A 23,587-nucleotide genomic window follows, 5' to 3' on the forward strand; every position below is an offset into this window, starting at 1 on the left:
CCGACATGGGGAGAACACACCAACTCCTCACAGACAGAGGGTCAAAACTGCAGATGTGCTACATTTGGGCCAAACATTCATTACTATCTGGGAAATATCTGTAACATTGGCACTCCAGAGTGGCTCAACTGTCTAACAAAGCACAATTCATGTTCTCTAGGTGGGCAGGATGGCCTTCCCTCTCCCACATCACTCTATCACTCCATAACAGAACCATGCAGTTCCCATTCTCCTCCAAACATGTTAAGCTGCTTTCACCCTTTTAGCTTTGCAGTGTTAATGTAATTTGGAAACAGAAACATGTACTCTGTGTAGGGATTCTAATTTTGTTTCAAAGTCTTTTGTCTGTTATACAAAGGTCTAATATCCTTATTTAATTTGAGAATTGTCAAAGAACAATTGTAGCCAAACAGATGGCAGTAGAGGACAGTCATAACATATTTCTCCTTTGGGAAAACTCAGCAATCCCAAGCCAAACCCAGACTACATCTGTGAATGGAAGTCTGTTCCGGCTTTGAGTCAGTGATCTGAGTTCTTATCAATAGAATAAGAAGTGTGTCACGACACCAGAGAACTAAGACTTCAAATGAGATCCCTCCGGACAGGGATAAAATTAGGCCACATGATGACTGGATAAAGACATCAAGCTCTCAACGATGAGTCCAAATGAAGTTCTTTGGCGAAGGCTATTTATGCTGAAGCCACCTTGATAACCACAGCCTATGAATCACCATCAATGGAATCTAATAAAGGATTAGCTTTCATAAGGCACACTCACACAAGCACCACTCACTTTCATCAACATGCATTAGTCAATACCAAAATAATATTATAACATCTAGAGCTGTATTGAACATGAATAAGGCCTAGTCTTGTACTGCTTTAACTTGTCATTGAAGAACCAAAACTAAACATTTTTGTCTTAAGCTTCATATAGTCTGGGAACATGGCCCCAGTGTTTATAGAATACAGAAGCATTCACATATATGCAAATGATTTAATATATCTAACCAAAAAGGTATTATATAAATAATAATATACAATTTATAGAATAATATATATATATATATATATATATATATATATATATATAGATAAACAATGATTTCTGCTTTGTATGTGGTTTAATTGACCACAGTGACACAGAAAAAGAGGACAGAGTCAAAGACAGGTGACGGGTCCTTGACTTGTCATATAAACACAGTCAGCAAAAAAACAATAAAAAAAAAGGAAGGGAAGCCATTAGGGATACAGCCTGAGCTAGCATTCATAATGTACCAGTATACTCCTCACTACTACGATATAATATAAATGTGATGATAGCAAAATGGTGGGCTTGTGTCAAGCAGTTGTTTCCTGCTCACTTGTGACCTTGCACAGTCAACACTGCTTTGTAGCATAATTAAAAGTCTAAATCTACACTTGACAGCAGTCAGAGAATTGCCCATATATTTTTACCTATAAGCACACAATTCACTGCATGAGAGAGCACCCCTTACCGGCACTTGAGTGGTGAATTTTTAAAACAGGTCAACACAGAAGAAGGAGAGACAGTTACATCTATTATATAAGTGCTATGGAGAGCAGCATAAGGAAGGGAGCTGGAGGAAAAGAGAGAGAGAGAGAGAGAGAGAGAGAGAGAGAGAGAGAGAGAGAGAGAGAGAGAGAGAGAGAGAGTGAGTTTAATTATGAATTGAGCGAAGGAGCTGACTAGACCTCACATGATGTTCCAAGTTATCCAACAGTCCAGATGTATATGGGACACATGTATGAAAATAGTCCAGGCTTTCTACAAATGTAAAAGCTACTCACTAGCGGTTTCAAGCAGTGATGCTCACTTGATTGCGGGTACATATAATTAATTTTCATTTATCTTTCTTTCATCCTTCATCCTCATATACTGTACTGAAATATATTACTGGAAATATTGTACAGCATAATATTTTGTAATGTTTGTATCATAAACTTTTTAGATGTATATATTTATATTGGTACAGGAGAGACCAAGTACTAAATAAGGTATGCTTAAAATATACGTTCATTAATTCATTCATTCATTGTCTGTAACAGCTTATCCAGTTCAAGGTGGGTCAGGAGCCTACCCGGAATCACTGGGCACAAGACGGGAACACACCCTGGAGAGGGAGCCAGTCCTTCACCTGACGACACACACTACTACATGATATACTACCTGCTGTGCCACTGTGCCACCCAATATGCATTGAGATATATTTAAAAATATTCTAAAGCAAATGGATCCCAACAAATTTCAAACATTACCATGGGTGGAACAAAGTATCATGTGAAGTTATTAGCTTGTGGGTTATTAAAGGCTAAGCACCAGCTATATGAAAGTGTCAAACAAATAAATACATTGCCACCCCAATGTGACGTAGATGGTGGACAACAACTCTAGAAGTTGCACTTAATTTAATGCAAAATGACGAAATGGTGTGTTGTTTTTGGCTGCAATAATTCAATCTACAGTGGGACATCTGTGCACAAATGGCCCAATGATCCCAAAATATCCAGAAAATTTACTAAATTTGTCAACTTTAAACGAGCACTTTGGAAAGGACCATCCACTCACTCCGTTATCTGTAGCTCATTTCACTGGCACCCATGAATAATGTTGGTTATTTAGCTAGCTAGATACTGTCATAACAGTGTTTTACTGCGGCGTTGTTCAGCTGTTGTCCACCAGTGATGTCACGGTTGCGTACAAGAATTTCCGTAGCGAGCTCGGGTTTTTCCGTAAATTTAATAAAATTGTCAGTTTTAAAGCAAATTAAGCTGCTATTTTCATTTTAATTCATACTTATATATGTCAGTAACTAAAATAATGTGAAATATTCATGGATGTCCATTAAGTGTTGCTTAGCCCTTAAGCAGTAGCTAGCATGTGGCATGTTGTTGGCACTATAAAGCACATATATTTATCCAAACAGGACAGTGATATTGTAAATCAGTACCCATGCTGAGCATTCTGATAAATGGAAAATGAAAAGATGAACACATTACCATAAGGTTAATTTTAATTTGGGCTGGAATTTGGGCTGCATCTAAAAATGTACCTAGGTCATCACTGTATTATATTGATTAAAATAATTATTTTGATTTAAAAAAACAAAAACATGTTCTTCTGCTGCTGCTTATGCAGTTACCATCAGAAGACTGCATGCTGTCATTCATCACAACATAAATTATATTGTTTCAAAGGAAGCTGAAATTTCATACTGTCCAATTCCACAAACATTAGAAGAAAATTAAATGTTATGAGTAACATAAGCAAATTGATTCATCCTGTGAAAAAGCCTTCTATTTTCTCCTGTTAATTTGTTATTTAAATGACTTCCAGGGCATACTGTTTAACAAAGTTATACAAGACATGCTTTTAAACAACTTATCAACCCAAAGTTATTTTCCTAACAAAGTTTTATGTTCTGCAGAGTCACAGTGGTAGGATAAATATGTCACTCTATTTCCCTAGTTATACATGAAGGAAAGCAAATATGTTTAGATGGCTGATTAAATATGTACGCACTAACTTGTTTTGTAGTTTAAATTTGTTGGTTATTCCTGAGGAAACAGAGTATACAATAGTTGAAGTTTTGTTTGGTAAGGGTTAGGGCACTTATGGTCAAAACCTTTTCCTATGGAACATACAGAGATACTGCATACATTAATTCATACATATGACCTATGAATATCCTAAGTACAAAAGAAGGCCCTTTTAGTCTCTATGTTATAATTCTTTCCTTCCAAGGCTTTTTATGTATTCTTTATTAGAGACCCTTGCATGGCAGCTAAGCCCTTGAATTCATGCACAATAATGTGTGCAAGCCACAGAAACAGGCCTTTGTCATTTAACAAAGACTAAGTCTAGTGTTAACACATTCAGAAGTGATAACCACCAAACTAACAGGTTCAGGGAGGGTGACAGATATGAAAATAAATTGTAGAAAAACACCTTTTAGACAGTGCCTTTAAATGAAGGGTCTAGTTTTAAGAGGCATTTGGACAGAACGTATTTGATGCTTATCAGATTAAACTCCATATTAACATTATTTCATGCATTATCCTTTATTATCTCCTTCTGAAATGAAAAAAAAGTCTATAAACAAAAGAAATCACACTAAAATAATGTATTATTTCTTTCATTAGTTACATAACAGAAATCTGTAAAATTTACAGTACTCAAAACCAGCCTTTAAGTGGGAGTGAGCAGTGCTGGGTAAGAAGTGATCTGGACCATTGCCAGTTTTTTTTTTGTTTGTTTTTTTTCTGCTCAAGCCTGTCAGTAACCACATCAATACAGCATGAGCAGCACTCACATCCAGCTTTATACAGCCTTCTTTCAATCTGAGGAAAAGGCTTCAAGCTACAAAACCTAACAACCTAAAAATCATAAATATACACTACATAGACAACAGTACTGGAATTCACAAACTAATGATTGAATTCAGATGTTTCATTCTGCCCCATTGCCACAGGTGTAAAAAATCAAGCACTTAGCCATGCAGTCTACTTTTAGACATATTTGTGAAAGAACAGGTTGATCTAAAAACTCACTGAGCTGGGGCATGTTACCATAATTAGATGTCACCACCTAGATATTCCATAATCAAATTTCAGTGGCGTTACTGAAAATTGGAAGCATTTGGAAGGGTTATTGGCCTTGGCCCCCTTAGTTCCAGTGAGGGGAAAACTTACCAATGCTGCAGCATATCAAGACATTGTGGACAACTGTATGCTTCTAACTTTGTGGGAATAGTTTGGGGAAGGTCCTTTTCTGTTCCAGCATGACTGTGCTAGGGGATGGGCGGTATCCACCTTGTTCATACCGCAATTCCGGCTCAAAATATTATCGCGGTATACGGCATTACCGTGGGGAGGGGGTGCTCTGTCAGGCTGCACTGAGCCTTATATTTGTGAGCACAAAATCGAGTAAATTTAGTTAAACACAGCCCGACAATGCACACCAACACACGTTTTGATGATAAAAACCCATATCTGAGAGAGCAAATTTCAGCAACTGGTGCTGAAGGAACAGAAAAGTTCAAAAATAAACAAAGTAAGACGGTTTAGCAGCACAGATGGCGCTAACAGGCACTGGTGGTTTAGCACACCACAGCAGATTTTTCAGCCAATTGAGGCTCGAAACACACATATTTAGAGCATAAAGCCATATACGTGTGAGCACAAAGTCGAGTGAAAGACTTTCTGAGAATTTTGTCTGTTTTCAGCTTTCTTTCTCTCTCTTTGAACCCAAATTCAGCACTAAACTTACAACTGTGGTGGGTTGTTGGGCTTGTGTTTTTCTCCACCCGTTTTCAAACTGTTACATCAGTAGTCATATATCTCCCACAACGCCCCCTCCCTGTGGCTCTCTTAAATGCACATGAACATTTTAGCTGACTTATAAAGACACAAAACAGAAATTTGGCACACCACACAAACACCATATATACTGCCCTCATTTTGAGATACCATCCACATTTTAAAATACCAGGGTATATGGTATTATCGTTATACCGCCCAACCCTAGACTGTGCCCCAGTGCACAAAGCAAGGTCCATAAAAGCATGGCTGAAAGAGTTTGGAGAATGTGATTGACCCTCACAGAGCCCAGTCTTCAACACAATCAAACACCTTTGGAATGATCTAGAATGGAAATTCTGAGCCAGGCCCTTTCCTCTAACATAAGTGTTTGGCCTCATAAGTGCTCTTCTGGATGAATGGGCAAGAATTCTCACAAAAACATTCCAAATCTTGTAGAACGTCTTCCCCAAACAAGGACATGAAGTGTTTTTAATGAGGGATTTTACAAGCCTGTTCAAGAGGTTCTCTGTATAAATATATCTTTATATTTCAAAGATTAACAGGTAATATATCCAAGATGTTTGACATAGAGTATGTTGCAGTTTCCGGTAATGAATCAAAATAAAGACGTTTAAAACATGTACTAATGCTTTGCATAAATATTAACATATCATTTGTATAATGGCCTAGCTAATATCAGTAGCTTGAAAAGTGCTATAGGCCAAATTCCAAATTTCCTATACAAACTATCCTAACTTTGCAGCACTTTACAGGCCTGGGCAGTTTTCTTGGTTTACTGTTTTCTACTCACAGAAATCAAACATATTCAGTTTATAATATGTCATAACTTACATCAAAATATGTTCATTGTATTAACTAAGCTTTTAAATGTCAAGAATTTAAAAATTGATCTTCCCCTCTAAAATTGGTGGCAAGCTCCCCAGACAGCAAGCATATATTGGTCCTCTGGCATAAAAAGGCTGGCACACCACTTCTGGTCCACCATCGGACCACTCAGATTATTGTCCTGTACAGGATATAACTCATTTTTAATCTCTTCAAACAGATTTTAAATTCACAGAGACTTTAACTCTGGAAAACAAACTAATATAAATATTACCAACAACTGTGAGAGAAATAATAATGAGTATAAGCTTGATATAAAATGATTATGATAAAAATGTTGACACTGTGCTGGATTAAAATTATTTACTAACCTAATTTATAAAGAATAACAAAAGAACCTAATGAAGGACAAAAATTGTAAATTGGACTGTGAATGGAAAATGTTGCATTTGTCTAAAATTCTGTTAAATCACCAGCGGTCTACCAAGAAAATGCTGTGCAAAACACTAGTGGACCTCCAGCTTAGCCCTCAGTGGCCAACAGTGGTCCACCACCCCTTGCTATCAGGGTCCACATCTCAACCACACAAACTGATGTGCTTTTTTTCTGCAGAAGCTACAGGTCACACTTTTCCTAAAATAAACACTAGAACCCATAACTAGCATGAGGTAATCTGCTTTGTATCTATATCTGTATACTATGAACTGTCATAGCATAGCATCAGGTGCTAGCTGTTGTCCATTTTGATTGTAGCATCTTAATTGCAAGAACTACAAGTTTAGTGTGACCTAAAGTCAACAAAAGAATACTAATGCTAATAAATCTGCTAACAGAATAAATACCATAATTAACAGAAACCTTTAGCTCCTATTCACTTTGTGGTCTAAGCTGCTAAGGTAGACTTCATAATTGTTCATAACTGTCATTTGTTTTACTTCCATTTGACAGAAACCATGTTTATGGAGCAATCTGTAACACTGACAGCAAGCATTTAAAATGGCTACCGCAGTCCATATTCAAAACACTGGAGAGAGATTTCTGCCCCACCACTGTCCTCCCTATATGCAAAGCCCACACAGGTTAAGGACACGTCAACTTACGCAAATGATCAAAAGACAAGTTCAAGAACTTTGAAAATGGCAAGTGATAATGAGTCCAACTGTAAGCTGTTCAGCTGCTTTGAATATATGTATTGTTTGCACATGATAAACCAACTCATGTGGATTTTATATAACTCTGTCAATGTTAGCTGGCTAGGTTAGGCAACGCTAGACCTAAGTTCATTATTCCGAAATCAAAAGCCACTTCACCAAAAATACACACTATCAAGTTGCTGTTACTACTTTCCAGACCCAGATAACATACTGCTCTGTTGAACAGATAACGCATCAATTATTTTACATTCATTTTGAGTGTTCTTCTTAGATGCACCCTGATATAATTTCAATCTGTTATAAAGTATGTAATATGCCATATTCAACATATTTACAGAGAAGAGTGTACAAAAACACAGAAATATCCACCTAAGCTAGCAAGATTTCACTACATCCACCAATACAGTCACAATAGTGCCGCTCAATGCCCCAGAGAGTACTTTGAACAATGCCATAAAATAACTATTATTGGTTCCATAAAGAACCATGTTTGATAAAGAGATATGTGTGTGTGCAGAACCTTTTAAATTGCCTACACCTGAGTAAAAATGGCTCTTTATGGAACCATTTGGCAACTATTTGGAACTGCTCAAAAAACCCTTTGTAGCTCCTTTATGTTTAAAAAGTGCATGGGTTAGAGGTATAGCCCTCACAGGCTGTGGAAAAGTAGAGCTGTATTCTCTAGAGTGATGAAGCCCTATCTCTGACATGAACTATGTCCAACATCAGTACCTGGCCTCACTAATGTTCTTGTGGCTGAATGCAATCCAATATACACAGCAATGACCCTAATTCTAAAGCTACCTTAGAAGAGAATGAGCCATTAATGAAGTTAATGGGGACAAACTAAATATTTATTTCAGAATAAAATTTGGATGAGGTTTTGTCCTCAAACTTTTGTTCTGATAGGGGATAAGTTACAGGAATGACCCATATGACCACTTTTGAGGTCATTTCATAAAAAAGCAGTGTCCTTCAACAGAGACAGCCCTCTGTGAGACTCAAGATTTGGACAACCCTCAGACACTGACCGAATCGCTGGCGTTCTTGCTCAGCTCATCTTCACTGGACGCTGCGGACTCGACCACCAGTTTCTCGAAGCACGCCGAGCCCAGAGACGAGCTCTTCTGCTGCTGGGACAGAGCCAGGTGCGCCACGGTGAGCTGCGGACTGCCGTGAGCTGAGACCGAGAGCTCTGCTTTGTTAGACACTGCTCCGGTGGCGGTAGCGGGCCTGGAGATGGAGACGGAGCTGGGCTCCGCTTTGTCGGTCAGAGAGGCCGGGGGAGAGGCGCTTAGGTTGGGCTGAGAGGACGAGAAGACGCGGTCCAGCGCCTGTTTCTTTTTGCGCTTAAACATCCAAAGCCCTGTCTCTTTTTTCACGGAAGCGTCCGTGCCTCGTCGCTCCGAGCCGAGCTTGGGACTCAGAAACGGCTTGGTCTTCTCCTGGAAGTTCCTCCACATCCTGCGCTGGTAGGACGTCGACTCCTGTGCCTTAGCGCCACCGCTGCTACTGTCATCTTTGGGTTTCTCCTCCATTGTACCCGAGCAGCAACCCGCCAGTCTTCTGCTACTGCTGCTGAAGGAGCACGAACACACACACACACACACACACACGAGCGCGCGCTAGGGTCAATATCCCGGTCAAAAGACCCTCTCAACACGCAGGGGAAACACTCCGCTCAGTCATTAGTCGATATAGCTACAAAACACGAGGCAACTGAGCGTAAACGTGGTCGTTAACAGTTCGCGCGCAACAATTCACAAAAGCGCGTGCCACTGTCATCAGTCATGAAACCTGCTGTGGAGCTCCACTCCGCGTTAAAGCCCTAACTGCTGATACTAGCCTCTGACTCTATTCAGGACGCTTCGGTTACGCAAGGTGAACGGACGAAGGCGCACAATATGACTCTGCACGTGCGCTGCTCTTAATTTTCGCCTTTGCCCTCGTTCTCATCCTCATCCTCGCGCCCTCTAGTCCACGCTGACGCGCGAGCAGCCAAGAGTTTCAACGAGCAAAAAAAAAAAAAAAGGAGAGAAAAAAAGTTTACACTCACGATTAGAGTACCACGAGACGCCCCCTGCCGGACAATGTGCGTCATTTGATCTGAAATGAATATGAATTTTCAGAATATGAGTTGTCAGTTTGTGTTTGTGTGTGTGTGCGTGTGTGTGGGTGTTTTATCAACCTACCCTATGCAATGATATATACATTATCTTATTCAAACTAATATATGAGCTATAAAATGACCACATTCTTGTTTCTAAGGTGTGGTTTCTTGTTTCTTGGTGTGGTTGTGCTGCTGGTATGAGTGGATCAGACAAAGCAGTGCTGCTGGACATTCTAAACACTGTACCAACGTACTGTCCACTCCATTAGACACGCCTTCCCTGTTGGTCCACCTTGTGAAGGTAAAGTCAGAGACAGTAGCTCATCTAGTGCTGCACAGCTTGTGTTGGCTGGATATTTTTGGTTGGTGGACTATCATTATTGAGCAATGACAATGGGGTGTATAAAAACATCTGTAGCACTGCTGTGTCTGACCTACGCATACCAACACAACGCAAAATAACACCATCACCAGCAGTGAGAATGATCCATCATCCAAATCATACATGCTCTTCTGTAGTCCTGATAGGAGGCTAACAAAGTATGCAGAGCAACAACAACAAAAAAAGAGAGTAACTGATGGACTACACTTTGTAATTGTAGAACTAAAACGTGTATATGGTAAATGGAACTGATAAAATGGAAAATGAGTGTACATAGACACAGAGGATACATGTCCATTGCTTCTAGTTAATGGAGTAAAATCAATGAAAACAGTCTTTGCCCTTCCTGTTTTGTCACGTGTGCACACTAATAATTGAGATTTTAGCAAAAATCAATAGGAGCTGAAAATAACAGTAGTCAGATTTACTTGAGGGTGTTCTAAGTTATGTCCTGTGCCTTGGTTATCACCAAAATGGAGAGGTGGTGTTTTTAATTGGATAATTTAAGCACTTGACAAGAAAAAAAGGGAAATCAAGAATAAGATTGTTTTTTATCTCTCACTCTGTTACTCATCTCTCTCTGTTTTTCATGTGAGCACACACACACACACACACACACACACACACACTGTGACACAGCGGTGAGGATTAGAAAGCCCACAATGTAAAGTAATATGGTAGAAGTAATCCAAGGTCACATACCACTTTTTTCCAACCCCAGACAAAAGTGTAATTGCTTGTGAAGGACGAGCTGCATATTCCTGTTGAATAAATTACACACACTTATTCCTCAGAAATGACCTAGGCTTTTGCCTAGATTGATTTTAAAGCTATTCTTCTACATATGGGATTTATACTAAGGGACCACTCAACTGATTGAACTAAAGAGCCAAATCCAGGACAAAGACACTTCTTTTAAGAATGCCACAGTTAAACATCATTTCTCATCAAATCCTCAACAGCACAAAAGTGGATGCAGTAAAAGGTACAACATCTGCTATCCAGTGTGAGCAATACAGCAAAATAAAACAGCATATGTGTTTAAAACTTTCATTTCAACTATACAGTTCCCTCTGAGAAGTTTAGCTCAAAGTGGATGGTAGATATGAATCAACATAGGACATGTAACATTTTAGATATGAATATTAATAAACTCCTAAGGCAGTGCTGATGTTTATGAGGTGATTTATTGTATGCTCAGTAAGGAGCTCAAATTAAATTCAAAGTGTCTGAAATGAAGGGGTCCAGATAGAAACATGTACTATATAGTCCAGTTGTCATGTAGACAGACACGCCCACAAAGCACTTAGTGCCGTAGCTAAGAGATCGATCCAAACAACAGACGTACAATTCACCCACCAGACGACAGGAAGCCAATCTGCAAGTGAGTACTGATGTCGGCATCAGAATATAATATTAATACAATAAAACATTTTTTATGTCTAGCAATTAACTTAAGTTTACTGGGTGAAAAAAAAAATCATGTTTTTAGTTTAGTTTGCTTTCATTAGACTTTATCAGCATCATAATTCATCAACAGGTCTTATAAGCCAATAACAACATTCTATTTTAACGTTATAACACATTTAGTTTATTGGAACACTGTGGAGATTGTGGTTGAATTTAATTTACATGAGCCCAGCTTAAAAAGATAACTGCAACTGAATGTGGTCTAGTTTGTTTCCCAAATAAATAAAAAAAAATTACCTGGTAAAGAACCACTTAAGAAAATGGTTCATTAACTAATCAGGGCATTCTACATAACCATTGTCTTTACTGGAATCATTGAAAACACAATTTTCAAAAGTGCGTACCTACAAATCAGAAATGCTTTAAACCTTTCAATGGGCTTTCACCATGAAATGTCTCATTTTCTAAAGGTTACCTGAAAGGATCTTTAGGAAACCAAATACGTACCTTCGATGACATTGCTGCTAAGATCACTTTTTAAGCAAATTTTTTCAGCAGCCACAGAGTATAGTCATGTTAAATGTGAAATATTTAAAAATCACTGACACAGGGAGTAGGATATAACTCTTATCTTGAAAAGTGCTGTTAATTAAGCTTCCAGATCAAGGAGTTTAGATTTTATGACAGTGACAGACACATAAATAGTGATCTTTTAGTTATTTGATTTTGTCATTATTAAATTAATCCCTAATCTGAAAAGATCATCTGCTAGACACAGGACACAGAGGTAGTTGATCAATGACTGCTGTGGTCTGAGAAGGTCCTCGGGGGTTTGGTCACAAATTGAACAGAATTGAAAAGAGTCACGGCTCATAGAGTGTTTCCTGTGCTTTGAACATTTTGTCCTTCTAATATGGTCTCCAAGATCTGTAAATGTAAACAATGACTGCTACACTGATTATTAAAGGAGTAGCACAACAAAATATTACACAGCTAATAATGCTAACAGTGCTAAAGTTAAATAGAAGCCAGCAACTACTGTTTGATTCCAGTTAGATTTCATCTGCATAATGCTAACCATTGGCTCTTCACTTTAATACCTCAACTCGGGTTATCTTTTCTGTCCAAACTGTTCCTTTAATGTGGAGCAAGGCGTTCATACAGCGCTTCATTTCCCTGCCACCTGTATTCTGAACTAGTTCCTTGAAAAAAAATAAGTCATAAGATTCATAAGTAATGTCCTGTGTTTAACATAGTAATAGTTTCATGTTTTATGTTTCATGTGACTCTACAGGACACATGACCTTTCCTCAAACCCTGAAAATGTAGACCATAAAATGAATCAATCACATAGAAAATATCCAATGATTTGAAGAGGTTATTCATAATATTTAGTGTTTTGTTTTATTTCGGCCTGCAGAGGTAGAGAATCTCTGCATTGGGGCTTCACAAAACCATAACTCCAAACACAAAAATTCACCATCACCTTGCCAGCCCTTGAATTTGAGAAATATTTTGTCATTTCATAAATTCCAGCATAGCTGGAGATGACCAGAGAAGAGAACTCCTTGGCCACCCTGCTACAGCAGGCCTTCCAGATTAAAGAGGACATGCTCAGCAGTTTGCATGTCACCCAGGGCTCTGTCTTAATGGAAGCATCTGCTAGAAAACTTCTACAGAACCATATTCAGACCATTACACACATTGTCAAACAGCTCAGCAAGGACATTCAGGTCAGTAGAATTTAAGTGTCAAATTTGATTTCTTATCAATGACGTTCAAAAGGTCTAGCAGAGATCATGGCTCTTATTCTTCATCTAATATAAAGTCACAGATCATATTTTACATTTTCAGGTAATCATATTTAAAAAAAACTTTCCTGTATAAAGGCTTAAGTGGCTGCACTGACCACAACCATCAAATTCAATTAAATTCGATCAGAGAGTCACCACTAGATAGTTCTTCAACACCATCTGAAATGTAAGACATCCCAGACAAGTACTGGAAAATGGTTAGACATAGAGTGTTTCCTTCTGTTCTTGCTCAAATCAGTTTAATTACACCAGCAAAATGTCACACATAACTACATCTTGCCCACCCTTCTTCACTCATTCCTTGTATGTAAGCAAAAATTGTAATGAGGTTCAATAAATTGCAAAAGGTTTTCAGAGCAGATGCCAAGAGCCCCATTTAACAAGGGGATATATTATGTGGGCACAGCGCATAAAATAGGGTAAATTAAATAAATCAACATTCACAGGTCATCTGTGGCAGAAAGGGCTTATGTCAGAGGGACTACAAAGAATCGCTTCTGAGCTGCTGATGAGAACACAGTAAACCAAAACAAAGACTTCCATCATATCAGCTTTATGCCTCTATCTAAGATTAAAACAATAGCTCATATCAGACATTCTGCATGCCTATCAAACACTGAACTGCTTAAGGCAACCATATTCCAATCAATCAAGTGTACTGTCACACAACGTACATAGAGTACAGTCCAAATTTAAGAAACTATCTTCAATTTATTCCATTTTTGGGGTATTATTTGCATCAAGAAGCAAAACTGGAAACATATATTTAAAAGACAGTATACAGTACCCTTAAATACATATAGATTATATCAGTATTACATCAACAAATGAGGATACTGAAAGTAAAACAGTCAGTTTGTAAAAAAGGTAGGTTGTTACTGTTATCTTTTGTCAGTTTTTTATGTGTTTGCCAGTTATTGGGCGTTCCTTTTCTGTTCCTCTCACAAACAAGCAAGCAAGCAAACAAACAAACAAACAAACAAACAAACAAATAAATAAATAAATAAGAAGCGTAAATAACATATCAGCTGTTACTCACAGGTACTGGAGGCTCAGATTGTTCAAAGGGATAGTGTAGCATCAGGGACATCATTTGCAGTTCAACGTCTGGACCACAAGAACTTGACGGGTATTGGAGACCTCCGGGGCAGAGTGGCCAGGTATCTGTCACGATGAGAAACATTAATGTCAAAGTCATGAAGCCAAAACACACACACACACACACACACATGCACTTACACAGTGGCCCTCTGACACTGTCTCAGTCACAGTTTCTAATCCACCTATATCTTTCTCAGCTAAACATGTCAGCATCAAGTTTTTTTCAGTCTGTGGAAAGTTGTGCAACTTCCACCTCGTAGCACGAGTCAGAGAGAACGAAACATCAGATGTTGAGAGATGTAACTAAAATCAATCCAAAAACTAAATAACACAACAAACATTAGACATCCAATTAGTCACGTAATACTGTAGCCCAACGTAACTGTCTGCGATCCCTCAGAAACCTTTAAGGTTAATAATGGATTATCTCACTGTGACTTTGCTAATGTGTCCTAAAAATGACAAAATGTTTCCTAAAACCAGTGTCCATTTTATCAACTCCACTGACCATGCACTTACAGACTGTAGACCATGAATCATTCTCAGTGCTGTAGTGACTCTAATGTGGGGTAGTGTGTTATTGTGTGTTGGCCACTGGCCACTGTATTAGATACACCTACCTTGCTGGTCCATGTTGTAGATGCAAAGTTAGACCATAGCTCATGTGTTGCTTTACAGTTTGAGTCATCTTTAAATCTTTCATCACTACACATAGTACCTGGTTGTATGGATATTTTTGGTTATTTGACTATTCTCAGTCTAGCAGTGCCACAGCAGTGTTTTAAAAGCATAAGAAAACTTAAAAGCCATTAACAACAGACATTAACATTTACAAACAATGTATTTAAATATATTTAATTATGTACTGTGATGATATTTAAGCTTATGAAATGATAAGATTAAAAGGTATAGTTCCATTATTTAGCACCGTTACTGCCTCTTAGTACTGTTAAATCTTTTCTTAAATCCTTTTTAATTTTTGATGTGTACCGGAGACTTCCTTGAGCTCATGTCTCAGCAAGCTCATGTTACACGGGATAAAAGTAGATCAAGTTGATCTGGTCAAGCCCTTGAATGATTGAGGGCCGTAGTGAGAAGGAAGCACTCCAACAGATCCAGTGCAGGTCACAGCAAGTGGACACCATTAGTGACCAGGTTTTGATGAGAGGTCACTCACTTCTGTGCTAGCGGAATGTCATGTCAATGTAATTGATTCTGAAGATTTACTGTCCTACATCTCTGGGTAATTTTGTCCAACTGTGACTCGCGATACAATAATGAGAAATTTATTTATGATGTTTATGGCTTGAATCATTCTTCTTGCAGTCACAGTCATTAAATTCACCATGTAGTCTGACATCGCTAAAAAACTGTCTGAAGACGAATCACCAAAATCTTATCCATTATGTTCCTTGTTACATTTTTCCATCACAAAACAAAATTCAAACCGAAAACCTCGTGCTTATTTAAAAAGTTAATAAAGAAATAAACCATAGCTAGTTATTTTAAATGTCATTTGTTTCCTCACTGCCAGATCTAGTACAGTATTTAAATCCTTTTCCTCCGTCTAGTTCCTGTCCATTAACATTTCTATAGATTGTTCGCATTAATAGCATTCCTCCTCATTAAATTGCTGTAGACTACATAGGGAGAAAATTGGAAATTACATCCCAATCATTATGGATTCAAAATGTTGGTTTTGCGGCTTAATTTATACAGGAATTTCAAGGACTGTTACCAGCATCTGACATGCTTCAGCCTCTATTTCCTCAGGTGTGATGCTGGCATTGCTAAGCTGTCAGGGGATGTCAAAACTGGCGAGCAGGAAATAATGAAACTCCAAAAAAAAGTTGGTGAGATGCGCTCTGTGATTGAGCTCCAACTGAGAGACATGGAATTTAAGGTAAAAAGCTTATGTGTCCACATGGAAAGCCATTACTATAATCTAATATATTTCCTTTTAAAATAAAGCTGATAATCTGGAATGATCACGTTATCTGATCACCAAGTGAAGGAGAAGCTCTAGGAGCAGCTCATATGAAGTGGGTGTGGGAGTTGTGAAAAGTGTTACACTAAACTGCTTTGCACAGTCATGCAGTTTCCCACATAAGTGACCAACATGTTTTGAGGCTTTAGTTTACTTCTTTAGTTAGAACTGCATCTGCAAGGCTAACATAACTAGCAAAGCATAGCCCAAATCTTTCATGTAACCACACATTAGGACGGATAGGTCATACTCTTAAGTTTTCTTAAACAAATTCGGCTTGATTCTACAACATTTCACATGCAACACCTAGATAGCTGTCTTAAAGATATTTAAACATTTTTATAAAAACTATATTTGTCAACAGAGTATACTCTGAGTATACAACAGAGTAGACTCACACCTATAGACACTTTTGAGTCGCTAATCCACCTATTAACATGTGTTTTTTGACTGTGGGAGGAAACCGGAGCACAGGTCCCTGGAGCTGCGTGACTGCAACACTCCCTGCTGCACCACCGTGCCGCCCCGGTGTCAAACACTAATATAGAAAATATTCTAACAATGCAGTATATGCATTTGAGCATACATAAGTTGGATCTTATTATATTTTAACCTGTCATTTAAAAAAACAGCAAAAAGGATCACAGTAGGGAAGACTGGAGGTAAGTGTAGACATATATATATTTACAGTTAGGTGACCCTGATCAAATGGCATATTTATTTGATTAGTGAATTCCCATCCTTTACAGAGAACACTTCTGGATTCTAGATTTTTTTTTTTTTTTTTTTGCATTTTTAATGTAATAATGGTTGACTAACATGAACACACAAAGCATGAACTATTATTTGTATACTTAAATGAATTGAACATTAAAATTGAGCATTAAAGTTAGCAGAACCATACCATTTTAATATGTTCTGCATAGAGGATATGTGGAGGATATAAGTGCAATAAAAATTGTGTATCTCCATAACACACTGGATATATGCTAAAGAGTAAACATGGAATATAGAAAATATGGCTGTGGCTATACTAATGGACTCTACCCCATAAATGCTTATGAACGCATTAATAAACATTTCTGGAGAATGAAAGTGTTAGGAAAGTGCCTCAGATTCAACACATATAGCTCATTACTACTGGCAATAGTTCATGTCGGTTGGATAAGTTCCATAGGAAAACCGCTGTCTTCTCATTTTCCCTTTAAAAGCCCAGTTCCTGCAATAGCTGCAGAGCTCTGAGTTGCATGGTAAATCACTGTGATTTAAGTCTAGGGGGAGTGGTCCCCGGCTGCCATAAAGGTAATTGAAAATGAAAGGAAGCAGGTCAGTGAGAGCCAGCAGCAAGCTACACAAGGGAGCTCTCTTTCTCTCTGACCAGCACAAAAGTCAAAGGCCAACAGGGCTGCAGGCATATGAAACGCAGAAAAGATATGCATATCATTAACACGTGTGCTTTGCATAACTGCCCAGTTGAGGATGCAATGTGATGAAATCTAAAAATGTTTTCTTAAAAGCACTATATAATGCACAAGTTACATTTCCTCTGTTTGATTTGTTTATATTTTAATTTAATGAAACAGCTAAATGTAGAATGCAATCAACTTTAACATCCCAATTTTTTTTATTCATCCCCAGTATGAAATTCATACTACATTGCTTTATGAGGTCACAATACTCCCACACAAACACATATGAATTTAGTCTACAGCAGTATAGCCCTGCTAAATATGTGTGTTTATTCCACTTTGAACTTCTTGAATGGGCAAAAGTACAGGGCAAGGTATCAGAACAGAGGTGATCTACATGGGTACATACAGGGGTTAGACAATGAAACTGAAACACCTGTCATTTTAGTGTGCGACCAGACTGGTGGCCAATCTTCATTAATTGCACATTGCACCAGTAAGAGCAGGGTGTGAAGGTTCAGTTAGCAGAGGGTAAGGGCACAGTTTTGCTCAAAATATTGCAATGCACACAACATTATGGGTGACATACCAGAGTTCAAAAGAGGACAAATTATTGGTGCACGTCTTGCTGGTGCATCTGTGACCAAGACAGCAAGTCTTTGTGATGTATCAAGAGCCACGGTATCCAGGGTAATGTCAGCATACCACCAAGAAGGACGAAACATATCCAACAGGATTAACTGTGGACACAAGAGGAAGCTGTCTGAAAGGGATGTTCGGGAGCTGACCCGGATTGTATCCAAAAAACATAAAACCACGGCTGCCCAAATCACGGCAGAATTAAATGTGCACCTTAACTCTCCTGTTTCCATCAGAACTGTCCGTCGGGAGCTCCACAGGGTCAATATACATGACTGAGCTGCTATAGCCAAACCTTTGGTCACTCATGCCAATGCCAAACGTCGGTTTCAAATCTTGGGCTGTGGACAATGTGAAACATGTATTGTTCTCTGATGAGTCCACCTTTACTGTTTTCCCTACATCCAGGAGAATGCCCAGAGTGAAGCATGGGGCTGGATCAGTGATGGATTGGGCTGCCATATCCTGGCATTCCCTTGGCCCAATACTTGGGTGCGTCACTGCCAAGGACTACCGAACCATTCTGGAGGACCATATGCATCCAATGGTTCCGTGTATCAGGACGACAATGCACCAATACACACAGCAAGACTGGTGAAAGATTGGTTTGATGAACATGAAAGTGAAGTTGAACATCTCCCATGGCCTGCACAGTCACCAGATCTAAATATTATTGAGCCACTTTGGGGTGTTTTGGAGGAGCGAGTCAGGAAACGTTTTCCTCCACCAGCATCACGTAGTGACCTGACCACTATCCTGCAAGAAAAACGGCTTAAAATCCCTCTGACCACTGTGCAGGACTTGTATATGTCATTCCCAAGACGGATTGACGCTGTATTGGCTGCAAAAGGTGGCCCTACACCGTACTAATAAATTATTGTGGTCTAAAACCAGGTGTTTCAGTTTCATTGTCCAACCCCTGTATGTATTAAAGGCACAAAAAGCCTGTTTAATTCTGATGCTATGTTTTTGTTTATCATCTCTCATAGATAAACTCACACAAACCAAAATAAAATAATACAGAATATTACAATTAGTCTGTATATGTTCTGATATATTTCAGTCACTTAGAAGCTTGGAGGCTTCCCAGTTGGAGCAGATTACATCCCTGAAGAATATGACAGTAAATATACAGAGAGACATCCAACAACTTGAAACAAGGTGAAGTAAACTATATTGCCAAAATTATGTGGCATCACGACACATTCAAAATAGACACTTAAAACAGAAGTTTATAAATCACATTCAGTAAGATACTAGAACAAAAAACAAGAGTTGGAAGAAGAGTTACTTAATTAATCCACTTGGGGATATTAACTCTCTGCATTTCACCCGTAGTGAACAAACAAAAACAAAATAGTGTTGTTTTTTTGTTTTGTTTTTGCTACAAACACTAGTGCTACTGAGCGCACAACTGGAGCATCACGATTCCAGCCCTAGCACCCAGAGAATGGTTTGAGGGTTAGGTGCGTTGTTTAAGGGCCATAAACTCATATATGGGGCCTGTGTCATACAGATTCAGAGACCACATACATAAGCAAAAATAAAATTACTTGTGATTACATAAAATCATAATGTTTTTTAGACAGGTCTCAGCCATGCAGTGTGAAAGTAGTGTATAATTCTCCATCATGTAGTCTTTTATTAGAGTGTTACTTGTTAGCCATTTTGCCCTGTGTCTACAACCATATGGAACTTCTCCTTAAAAGAAAGGGTCCTAATGGCAATGCACACAGCAGCAGCCAAGTTCAGACTAGAGTGGAGTTTCTGCCATATCACATTAAAAAATCAATTCACAGTGTGCATTAGCATGGCTGCTTGAGGGTCCACAGTCATTTTTGAGTATATGCACTAAGGAGAAAACAAACAGTTTAAGGGGAAATTGTGCTTTCAAGAAAAACTTCTCCACTAATACAAACATTACCAGAGGTGACCAGAGTGATTTTCCAGTAATGCCTGTGCCATGCTTTTATACAAACCTATAGGATTTACTTTTTCTTTTTTAAATTCCACAATTTACAAATGTATTGGCTAGGGATGGGTGGGTTATTATGGTTTAATGTACCTGTACTAAAATAATGACCTAGGAACACTAAACCTTTTTCAGTTACTATTTAGCATAACTATACTACTAAACTGTAACTCAAATGGTAAGTAAAATATTTTACATTTATAGTATATAGTATATTAAGCCATATTAAATTGTTTCCTTATGGTTTAAATGGGAAGGAAACAGCTTAAACCTATTTTTTTTTTTTTTACCTCAGGCTCATTGTTTTAGCTACGGTGACCAGACGTCCTCTTTTACCCGGACATGTCCTCTTTTTTAGACTTAAAAAATGTCCCGGCGGAATTTCACAAACGTCCGGGATTTTGTTTTTCTAGAGCTTACATAGAATTTCGAGAAGTTTCGTTCACAAACTAGTCCCGCCCTCCCCTACTCCGATTGGTTCGCTTGAGTGAGAAGGGGGCGTGGTGAAGTAGCATAAAATCTTCTGATTGGACGGTCTGACTGTAGAGCTGCCGTTATTGGTCGATAACCTTCTCTGTAAACATTTAATTGGTCAGTCTGCACGTCTGTAGTCCTTGTTTACGTCAGGCAAAGCTCATGTACCTACCCTCATCTCGAGCAGCTATGCCTAAACGTAAATGTAAGTTCAAGAATGAATTAAAAAAGAAATTCCCATGTTTTGTGTAGCAAATAAAGGTGTAAAGGACCTAAAAGCACACATAGGTCTAGCTAAGAATACAACGGCAACGAGGGGCGAAAGCTCATCACCCCCCCGCAACATTTAAAAGCAAAACTGGCCAGTTAAGCATGAGTTAACAGACTAACACCACAGCACACACCATGTTCCAGTGAACTGAGGCTCAAACATGCGTTTACAGAATAAAGCCTCAATGTCAGCACAAATTTGGGTGAAAAGTTTTTTTCAGAATGTTTATCTGTTTTAAGCTTCTTTTCTCTCTACCATTAGCTAAACACAGCTCATAACAGCCTACTAGTGTTTTCCCCCACCCATTTTCAGTGTGAGACAAATTAGTGAGTTCCTACAGCGCCCCATCAATATGGCTCTCTCTATGGGAAAGGACCTCGTTTTGCTGTATACTTAGAATAAAAATGTAACAAACCAAGCACTTTACAATTTTGAAATACTGTCTTCATTTCAAGATACCATCAACATTTTTAAATACTATGATGTAAGAGTCACACTGCTCAACCTTATCCAAGGCTACAACACATTATGATAATATTAATTTATAATATTATATGTATTAACTTATACTGTGGTGTCTGACCAGGATTCTTGTAGACATTGCACTAGCCAGTCAAATTTTCACGATTAAAGTAGCTAATCTGAGTACAGTATTTTATCTAACCAAGTCATCTAGCTTAGCTTGTAGCTGAACGTTTTATATATAACTGTAAATATTTAATAAAAGCATATTTAAAAATAATAATGTACCTGAATCTTGTGCTCACTGTGATGAAAGTCCAGTGGGCTAAGGTGCAAGATACTTGCATGATGGTAAAATAATGGTGTGTCATGTTATTGGCTGTGAAGGATGTCCAGTGGGCTGAAGGAAGTGGAGGAGGAAGCCGCTTGCCTCAGGAAGTGGACAGAACAGCAGCTGAGCAGCACAGTCAAAGCACACACAGATTGCAGTCAGCAGATGCACTTACTGCTGCAGGACAAAGTGGTAAACTGTGTGGCTATGTTACTATTCAGGGTCATTGCAAAAATGCCTAACTCTACTGAATGTATTAAGTATGACATTGCGATTATGACAGTATGGGTCACATTTCAACATACAACCATGATGAAAGAAATATGCAAGTGCCTCGTGCAGAAGCAGATGTAGTGCGATACATTTCATGGATGTGAATCAATTAGCAATCTGATCTGAATTAGAATATTGGACTTTTTTAATTGCTGTCCAAAGAAAAACCTACTTTAATCTATTTTTAGTTTGCTACATCATTTTAACAACATTGCCTTCAATTGTAAGTTTGGTTATTTTTCCTTCTCCTTTAAAGCTGCCATTCTAGAGATGTTTTCATGGGACAGTGACGATATGCACCTTGTGTCTCTGTGTGTCTGCAGGAAGATTTGGAGGTGAAATTGAAAACACAGGTGGATCTTCTGTTTGATCATGTTGGGCATGTTGAGAAGCAGCTGGAAAAAGAGCGTACTGCTGATTGGGTCAAACAATTTGAAAGCAAACTCAGCAGCAGGATCAATAACCTGGAGAAAAGTTTCAAAGATGAACTAGAGCAGATAAAGAGAGAGTATCAGTCAGGTAAGTGTACAGCTTAACTACATATTCAAGATTCAAGACTATTACAAACCTAGAGACTTACATGAATACACATAGTGTGCACCCAGGCACATGAGCCTGACATCTCCAAGTTTAGTTCTTACACAGCTAGCATTCCAAACTAGAGGATTGTTTCAGCTACCTATGGACATCCATCCACTGTCAATTTCCATGTGATTCCCCCAAAAGTACTAGCCCCCTAGAGCTCAACACAAACACACCAGGTCACCTCAGTAAAGCAACTGGCAAAATAAGCATGACAAACCAGCATTCAACCCCATGGCACAAGCTAAAGCCTTTCAATCAAGCCCTCACTCTCTGTTGTGAAGCAATGAGGCATTATAGATGAGACCAAACAAACAACGCTCTATGGCACAAATGCATTTCTGCAACTGTTTGTAGGCATTCCTCAAAGATTTTGTGTGTCTGTGAACTCTTGATGGACAGGGTTCCAGTCAGCCATGGATGCCATTGCTTCCCTGAGGGACATTGCTGACACTAAGGCCAAGCTAGACAAAGGAGAACTGAAGAAAGACATCAGACAGATTCAGAGGAAAATGGCAGCACTGCCAGCAACAGACCTATAGGGAAACCTGAGACGGCAAAGGAGACTATAAAGAACAAAGACTTTCCAATAGCATTACCACATACTGATTATGTTCAGGCAGACCAATTAAAGAAAGACCTCCTTAGAAATGTTCACCAAATATAACCCATTCTATGAACATATGATTCATGCAGTTTAAGTGGCTCTGTTTGTTTTATATTACAATAGATATGGAGGTACTCTGATAATCCATGCCCCCAGAATATTCCACTGTAATCTATTACTCTCCAAGTCAGCCCTGTGACTCATGCTGTAAGTGGAACAAAATGATATTATAAATCATGAAAAAACTTCACACCCTGTGTCCAAACTGAAGTTTTTATGTATAAAGTTAATAAAATCAAACACCTGAGCAGCCCCCAAGCTAATACATTGGCTTTATTACTTTTCATTATTTATTACAGAAAAATACAGGGTTAGTCCCCACTGAAAACCTAACTTCCCATAAATAAACAAGAAATTTAACATTGTCAGTTTTTGTTAATT

At 38.5% G+C, this 23,587-nt stretch overlaps 2 protein-coding genes across 2 annotated transcripts; one reads left to right on the forward strand and one right to left on the reverse strand.

Annotated features, from left to right (window-relative positions):
• Window positions 1–8,341: 8,341 nt before the first annotated feature.
• LOC136676305 (multiple C2 and transmembrane domain-containing protein 1-like) lies at window positions 8,342–21,779 on the reverse strand. The gene is made up of 4 exons (XM_066653199.1): window positions 21,642–21,779; window positions 14,078–14,202; window positions 10,517–10,575; window positions 8,342–9,428 (listed from the first exon to the last, which is right to left on the reverse strand). The coding sequence occupies exon 4, from the start codon at window positions 8,858–8,860 to the stop codon at window positions 8,342–8,344; it is 519 nt and encodes a 172-aa protein (XP_066509296.1). The 5' UTR covers window positions 8,861–9,428; window positions 10,517–10,575; window positions 14,078–14,202; window positions 21,642–21,779.
• Window positions 12,772–23,439, forward strand: LOC136676618 (protein FAM81B-like). The gene is made up of 8 exons (XM_066653728.1): window positions 12,772–12,957; window positions 14,080–14,198; window positions 15,913–16,042; window positions 18,583–18,666; window positions 19,238–19,335; window positions 21,741–21,876; window positions 22,281–22,476; window positions 22,942–23,439. Exons 1-8 carry the CDS (start codon window positions 12,772–12,774, stop codon window positions 23,079–23,081), a joined length of 1,089 nt encoding a protein of 362 aa, XP_066509825.1. The 3' UTR covers window positions 23,082–23,439.
• The last annotated feature ends 148 nt before the right edge of the window (window positions 23,440–23,587 follow it).

Source organism: Hoplias malabaricus, chromosome X2 (genome assembly GCF_029633855.1).
Source record: "Hoplias malabaricus isolate fHopMal1 chromosome X2, fHopMal1.hap1, whole genome shotgun sequence".
Classification (NCBI taxonomy): Eukaryota; Metazoa; Chordata; class Actinopteri; order Characiformes; family Erythrinidae; genus Hoplias; species Hoplias malabaricus.

Coding starts and splice junctions, on each gene's coding strand:
- LOC136676305 (XM_066653199.1), bottom strand. CDS start 8,860: ATGGAGGAGAAACCCAAAGATGACAGTAGCAGCGGTGGCGCTAAGGCA.
- LOC136676618 (XM_066653728.1), top strand. CDS start 12,772: ATGACCAGAGAAGAGAACTCCTTGGCCACCCTGCTACAGCAGGCCTTC. Junction 21,877..22,280: donor TACTGCTGCAGGACAAAGTG/GTAAACTGTGTG, acceptor GTGTGTCTGCAG/GAAGATTTGGAGGTGAAATT. Junction 22,477..22,941: donor AAAGAGAGAGTATCAGTCAG/GTAAGTGTACAG, acceptor CTTGATGGACAG/GGTTCCAGTCAGCCATGGAT.